The 7,618-nt window shown below is 38.8% G+C and overlaps 1 protein-coding gene across 1 annotated transcript in view; it reads right to left on the bottom strand.

Annotated features, from left to right (window-relative positions):
- Window positions 1-297: 297 nt before the first annotated feature.
- Window positions 298-7,618, bottom strand: part of ZRANB1 (zinc finger RANBP2-type containing 1) — a 41,466-nt gene continuing 34,145 nt past the window's right edge. Inside the window, exons 9-11 of the mRNA XM_083439652.1 lie at window positions 6,202-6,331; window positions 4,639-4,868; window positions 298-3,807 (exon numbers count right to left, since the gene is read on the bottom strand). Coding sequence (XP_083295778.1) covers window positions 3,589-3,807; window positions 4,639-4,868; window positions 6,202-6,331 — 579 coding nt within the window. The 3' untranslated portion in view covers window positions 298-3,588. The remainder of the gene's footprint in view (window positions 3,808-4,638; window positions 4,869-6,201; window positions 6,332-7,618) is intronic.

Genomic DNA, 7,618 nt, shown 5'->3' with positions numbered 1-7,618 from the left:
GCCATGGGAAGTGGAGAGAAAAGAGTAAAGCTGCCACCAACACTGACCACGCAATGAGTCCATGCAACCGTTGGGACAGCGGCAGCAAAAGACAAGATGACTGGGATAGTAAGAACTAGGTCCAACCGCAAATGTAACACAGATGTGATTTCATGGCAAACGCAGGCTGTATGACCTCCCAACCTAACAGCAGTGTCCGTTTGAAATGAATAAATAAGGACTAGAATGGAATTTGAGGGTAGGGGGAAGAGAAAGAAGACACAGAATAATACATTAACAGACAAACTGAAAGCAAACCATTGTTACAAAACTTATATTTGTTTTGTTTTAAATTAATGGAAAAGCACATTACCAGCTTTGAACATATTCAAGGGAGTCAACTTCATAGCTGTGTCAATGATCTAACACTGCAATTATGAATAACTTACCATAGACACCAGTATAGAGCAATCAGGAGGAGGAACATTGGTGAGTTACAGAGAACATTTAGGAAGCCACACAAATGAAGGTGAAACAACATTTACACTGGCATTAGTGATTTTAAGAAGCTGCTATTGTTGGAACTTTGTTCTTAGACCAGGCAGTGGCATTCCAGATAGGCATAATTAATGTTGATGAAAATGTATACTTTCTAAAAGGACACTCACATTTGAGGCAGACTCTGCTACTGCCAGTGAATCTGCTAGGAACCCCTGGTGCAAAATTTGGCTGCTTGGATGCAATTATCTTTGTATTACTTCCAGGTACTAACTTGAAGAAAAGAAAAGAAAACTCTCCACTTAAAACTAGAGGAAAATGTAGTTTTAGAGGAGGCTGTAAGTCAAACTTCCATATAACAGTTGTGGGTGTGGAAGTCATCTTAGTACAGAGGACGTATGTCATTGAAGAGTTCTTAAAATGTTAGCGTGATTCAGGAAGCATAGGTTTATGCAGTAGAACAAAGCTTCAAACAAGATATTAAAAGTAATTAAGATACAAAATGGTTTGAGATGGCAAGAAGGGGGAGCCATTTTGCTGCCAAACCATCCCTTTTTGTTTTACCACATGAAGTGATTCTTTTTTTCTAAGGAGAGGGGGCAGCAAATTTTGCAGTCCAAAAAGAACACAACCAAGCAATTCAAATGGATGAAAAACCACTACTTAAAGCAGGAAATATATAATAAAATTTTATAATATATCTCCACTATAGACTCAAGATGGAACTTGCCCTTCAGCTTCAGAAATGGTGGTTTAATTAAAAAAAATACTACCTCAACTGTAACTTAGATCACAATAAGTGGCAAAGCCTGGACTTTTTTTAAAAAAGGTGTATCAGGTTAGAGACCCATGCATTACTGCAGTGTTTGAGGCTCGCCACAACTTGCTCAATGCCTATTCTCCAGCCCTGTCACAGCTACTGGAATTACAATCTATAAAACCACTAACCACCACTGATTATCACAGGGCTGTACTGAGACTACAAGAAGTGGTTTCAATGTTTCTGTCTGTATATGTAGCTAGGAGCCAGTAAAAATGCACATTATTGTGTTTTTTATTCCAGACAGCAGCAAACACTTTCATCCAAAAAGACTCCAAAAATTTCAGGCTTTGCTACTGCAGCGGAATAAAGATGGCTGGAGATTCAGCCATTTCCCCCTACTAGGATAGTAATGCTTACATTTAAGACATATGTATCAAACTAGAATCAGCTATAGATGGCAGCACAGTGACTCAGATCTTTAAAAAAAAACTTCCATTATTTTAGGTAACTGACTCCTCCCACAAAAGCACAGCTTATTGCATTGGTCCAGGACTATGGGGATTCCACCACTAAGTATGTAATGTAGGGAGAAAAAGCATTTAGAAAACCTAAAATTAGAATTGCACATAAAAGCAGGACCTGTTTTTTAAAAAGAAATCCAATTATTCTCCATCTTAGGAAATTTGACTCATCAAAGGTAAGCATGTACCTTTGCCCAATAATCTCTGCATGCACCAAAAGAGAGAACTAATGACCAAAACACATACAAACACATCCATCCTTTTACATTTCAGAGATCAAAAAGCTGAATCAATGTACTTCTTCAATGTAGTACCTTGAAGAAATTTCAGGGTAGGTTTGTCAACAGGATTACTTTTGTAAAGTATATTTCAACACCATCTAATCCACATTTAGAAAAAGCAGCAAATTCTGAAGGGTTCCTATATATATTTTTACACATATGTAAATGTACGGCTCCTGTCCAGATTCTTAAACAAGGAAATCTATTTTGCAAGAGGTTGCTTGTCCTCATTTCCACCATCATTAGTCTTCAAAAAGTGCTTATCAGGATCTGCTTTATGCATACAAAACTATTCAACCTTTAGTGTTTTTTTAAAGTGAGGTTTTTGGATAGGCTATATCCATTCAAGATAGCATGGCTAAAGTTATCAAGTATAATAAAAAAAGAATTTTCTACTGGAGAATATATTCTGAACTTATACTTTCAGGAAACTTACATATTCAAATGTGGCCACAATCAATCAACATGCAAAAAATTCCAAAGTTTACATACCAAGGAAAGATAATATACAGTACTTTAAAACAAAGCTTTAGAATGAAGGCTTTTAAGGAAAACTGCCAAAGTGCTTTCTCACTCGATTTTAATGACCAAGGAGTGCTCCTTAATGGAGGTGATTTTAACTTGCAGGGGAAAGGCTTGATAAAATAGTAATTTCTATTGTACAACTCACAGCAAGATCAGGTTTGGACAAAATGCAGTTTTTTCAGTTCAGTTTAGATGTAGCAGATTCCACACGGTAGCTAGCATATAGCTCTCTGGAACAGTACTTCTCTGACTACTTTAAGTATGCTGGAAGGGGGGAAAATATTCCAAATAAGAGATACAAAATATTAACGGACAGCAGAGAATCCTTTACAAAAAAACAAAACAAAAGTTCACTCAATCAAAATGTATCATCCCTTCCATAGGTTGGTGGTTTTTTTTCCCTTTAACATTTCATCTTCTTATAATGGGCACAAAGGTAACTCAAATCTGAATAAAAACAATGAACTGCTCATACTTTTGACTCACTCTGGGTATATGGCTTCAACAGCAAAAAGAAAAGCCACATCATCTGACCTGGGCATTAGGCAGATTGCATATAAAATGGGTCTGTTAGAATGCTTAGGAAGTGATGCAGGAGAACCAAGTTTTACTGTAAGTCTCAAAAAGAACAAATATTAATCTACGGTGTGCTTTTAAGTGCCCTTATTCAAAAGAAATTTCTTTCAATTATTTTAAGATGCTGGTAATACATTTTCCAATTACACAACTTTCTTACACAACTACATGCGGTACATTTATAGGCAGATGTACAACTGGAAAGAAAAATGCTTTCTGTCTTGGTAATAAAATTAGGGCTTTGCTTTTTTACAAACTGTAGTCCAACCAACGTAGCTGTCTTCACATATATGTTGAGCCTCTGAATTCTCCCCATGCCGATTAAAAATCTTACGCAGGCTGCTTCCTGCTACAATTAGGTCGTTGTGTAACAAATTGCTAACGCACGCCCCAAGTGCTGGGGGACCTCACCACACATTATTCTCAGCCAGGTATCTCAATTTTATCATTCATCATCATCGTCTTCATCTTCTTCTCCATCTGAAAGGGATGTACAGGGGCGAATTTGTCTATAGCGATCAAGCCATTTCTCTACCATCTGTGTTACCAGGGGATGGTTGCGCCGGCGAGAACTTTTCTGCATAGCAACTAGGACTCCACCCTCCGTCACGCAACAGTCCAGCCACTCCCTGAGCAGCTTCTCCTGTTGTTCCTCATTACCAATCTTCAGAAAAAGAACACAACACTTAGGACATGATTAAAATCAGATTAGTGACAACAACTTTTTTAAAAAAAGGGGTGCCCTGCAACATTTAAAGTGCTCCAGGAAGACTGTCTTAGGAAAGTGAATTTTTTAAAGGGACTATCTAAAGCAGTGCATAAATATCCTACTTTTTTCCTTCCTATAAATTAAATTTTATGTAACTGCCAGCTCTGTGTTTTACAAACACAAGGTATTGGAACTTTTAAGAATGCACACCCCACCATTAGGCAGGCAGAAAATAAGAATAAATAAAAGTCCTATGCTTTCAGCTACTCTCAACTTTGCAGTCTTCTTTTAATAAGCATACAAATGAAATGGTTAAATATTATTAAGGGGTCTTGTAGCCCTTTTTAGGCTTTCAAATTTTCACTTTCTAATTACAAAGAGAAAGAGACAAAGAGACAGACGGAGGGAGAAACTTATAGAGATCTATAACTCACACCAGCAGAACATTCAACCATACTGTTTTGCCTGTTATTTCTGGCTGGGAAGCCTTAGCTTTTCCTCAAAAACTTTACTAATACATCTGTTTAAAAACAACAACACCAACACCAACACCCCCCCAACACCAACCACTCTCACAGAACAGAAAGGCAACACTAAGTTGGCACACAAGGCTTCTCATGCCTGTTAATCAAACTACTGCAATCTGTTTTCAAATGTCTTTGCAACTGCTACATATCAGCTATAGGCTCTCTGCCATATAGATTCTCCAGAGAGGCTTTTTTTTTCCTTTTCCTTTTCTGTTGATGCAGCGTCTCACTGAACACTGAGCTGCTTAGTGTTTCTTACCTCTTGAGCAGACAGGAAGTGAATGTGCAGCAGCTTCCTTTCACTGTCGACCAATGGTAAAAAAGTAATAGTAACATCATCATCAGTGTTCAAGTTAGCACCAGCACCTCGGTTGCCATAGCCATCATTCTCCATGGCAACCAAAGCAGAGAAATGGCCCCTTGTGTAGCCCAGAGCAATAGGGCTTTTCCAACAAAAACTCTGTTCCCATAACAAAGGCAAATATACACCTACAAAGAAGGAGTGATGAAAGGGGTTAAATCAATGGAACACTGCACATTAATTATGCTGATGGGGGAAAAATAATCTGAAAGCATGACATAAACCACATTTACAATGTACATCTCAATTTGTCTTTTAATACATCGTGATACTGGTTTCAAATTTAGGAAGCTGACTCATTTTAATTAGTGGTTATAAAATATATTTTACTGTGGACCACAGAGTAAAATATAAGACACAATACTCTCTTCCTAAAGTTGGCAATTAAAAGACTGCCAGCATCGTGAGCTCCAGTAACAACTCCCAAGAGGCAATCTAATATTCTATGCAAGCTTTTTTTCAATGATAAACACATGAGCATGAACTTAAAATACAAACTGTCCTGTGTAATTGAAGAAGTGGAAGCCATATTTGACCCTGTGTCCATTAATCTAGTCCCCACAGCCTCTCATTACATATAACTGAATCTCCCCCTGACAGTCTTCTAGCACATCAGAAGTTATTCATAGATGCTTCATCAAAACAACTAAACTAGGAACGTGACCTGCCTTGAGAGGGTTTAAAAATAGCAGTGAGTAATCCAAGTACATATGTAGCATAGCAACCTTTCATAGAAAAAACTCTGCCCGGTGCATTTGCACATGAGATTGCCCTCAGCATGTCTCTTGACAGAGCAATGGCTCTCCTGCACTCACTTAACATAATTCCTGTTTTGTGTCCTCTTAAGAAAAATAGGTGGCAATGCATTTAAATTGTATGGCAGTTAAGTATTATGGTATCATGCACTCAACCTATCTGTAGCCAAAGTTATACTCACTTACATGGACTGACTTCATATTGCGACTGCTGTACTGGGGAAGGAGCATTTACACACACACAATTTGGATCCACAACAGACCCTTGTTATCAGACTCTTGCCTGACTAGCCCCAAGGATCCAAGTGCAAACACACTGCTGCAGTGGAGCACACACATGTAGCAGGCAGAGCACGGTAGCAAAATACCATGTTATACCATGCCTTCCCTATCTGCCTCTCTCCCATTACAGAAAGCACCCAAGAATGGAAGAAGCTACAGCATCATCAGAGAGAAAAAGATCAAGTAATGACTCTAGCCTCCATAACTGATCTCTGAAAGCTGTTGGAACTTTCAGTGCTTTGTCACTTTAAGGCAAGAAGGCAAAGAGGACCCCTTGAAAACAGCCACATTAGCAGAGTGCTCTTAAGAAGGTCGGTAGAGCACTGCTGAATCTACTCTCTGTCAAATCTAAAATAGAAAACTGTGAACACTCAGGATGTAAGCAATCCTTTCTATAACAAACATTAATTTAAGTCACACTTACCTTGAAAACGGGTATATCCTAAAGTTTCTCCTCGGAAACTCTTATAATATTTTACTCCATAAACTATAATTGGTCTTCTAAGAATATGTGCAAGTACAAAAATGTGTGTCTGTTCCAAACTTGCTCCAGGCTGTATCAAAGAGAACAACACTTGAAATAAAAATGATATCTATCACATGAGACAGACCAATTGACTGAGCCTTTGATTTCAGCAAAATCATCATGTAACTGAAGTCATGAACATTGTTCGGATGTTAATTACATATCAATTATTTTTGGAATTGTTTGCTTTTTGAAAGCTATAATTATCCAGTAAGTATATGCAAGAATCATTGGGTTAGTGCTTAAATTATTATGGGGGAGGGGCCAAAATAAATCCACAAGATTCAGCTACCAATTCTGTCTACTTTTAGTCAGATTTCCCCTGTAGCCTTCTAGGAACGATAGCTAAGAGCGGGGGTATGCAACCTGAGGCCCATGGGCCACAAGCAGCTCACAGGGGTCATTTAACCGGCCCACGAGCCGCCCCTGAACCAAGCTGCCCACGTGCTGCGCTAAACCGGTGTAGTGTGGCGACTCGCTTCTGCGGTGCCGAAAATCTTGTCTGCGCATGCTCAGACGCCGAAAATCGCATCTGCACAGGCGGCGGAAATCGCGGCCGCGCACGCTCACAATCCGGCCCACAGAGGGATCTCTGCTGGAGTGAATCAGCCCAGGCGAGGTAAACCTTGCCGACCCCTGGCTAAGAAGGTAAAAGTAACAAACAAGGACATGTTTCTTCAGGCACCCTTATATTTTTAGCCTTGCCCAAAAGCATCACTTTACCTGAAATTTCTGTGTACTAATTACTATACAAGGCTGTATTTTCAATAGAGAAGAAATTTTAACATTATAGTAAAATGTGACCAACGCATTATGAAATCTCATATGCTTCTTCAGTACCACAGTGGCAATTACAATAAAGCAGAATAAGAGCTTCTATTCTGGAGGTGCTACTCATTTGCCTTTTACTTCATGTCACATTTTGTTATATTGTGTGACCTAAAAGTATTCAGAATGAAAAATGCTAAATGATCATTTGTGCATAAGACACTGTACCTCTGAATTTCAGTCACTGGGAAACAACAGCAGAAGAGAGATACTTGCCCTCAAGTCCCACCTTTAGGCTCTCCATAGGCATTTGATTGGCCACTGTGGAAAATAAGATGCTAGAGCAAGATAGGCCTTAAGAAGAGTCCTACTAGATCAGACCAAAGGCCAACTCAGTCCAACATCATATTCTTACAGCAGACAAAAACTTTGGCAAAATATACCCAAACAGGATTGAAAATAATCCGAAGTGGTCCTGCCACATCCAAGCCATCAGTAACTTTTAAACTGAGAATATGTCGGTGAAGAACAGAAGTACATAAATACT

Source organism: Podarcis tiliguerta (genome assembly GCF_965153285.1).
Source record: "Podarcis tiliguerta genome assembly, chromosome: 5".
Classification (NCBI taxonomy): Eukaryota; Metazoa; Chordata; class Lepidosauria; order Squamata; family Lacertidae; genus Podarcis; species Podarcis tiliguerta.
This window is presented reverse-complemented; position numbering and strand designations above follow the sequence as displayed.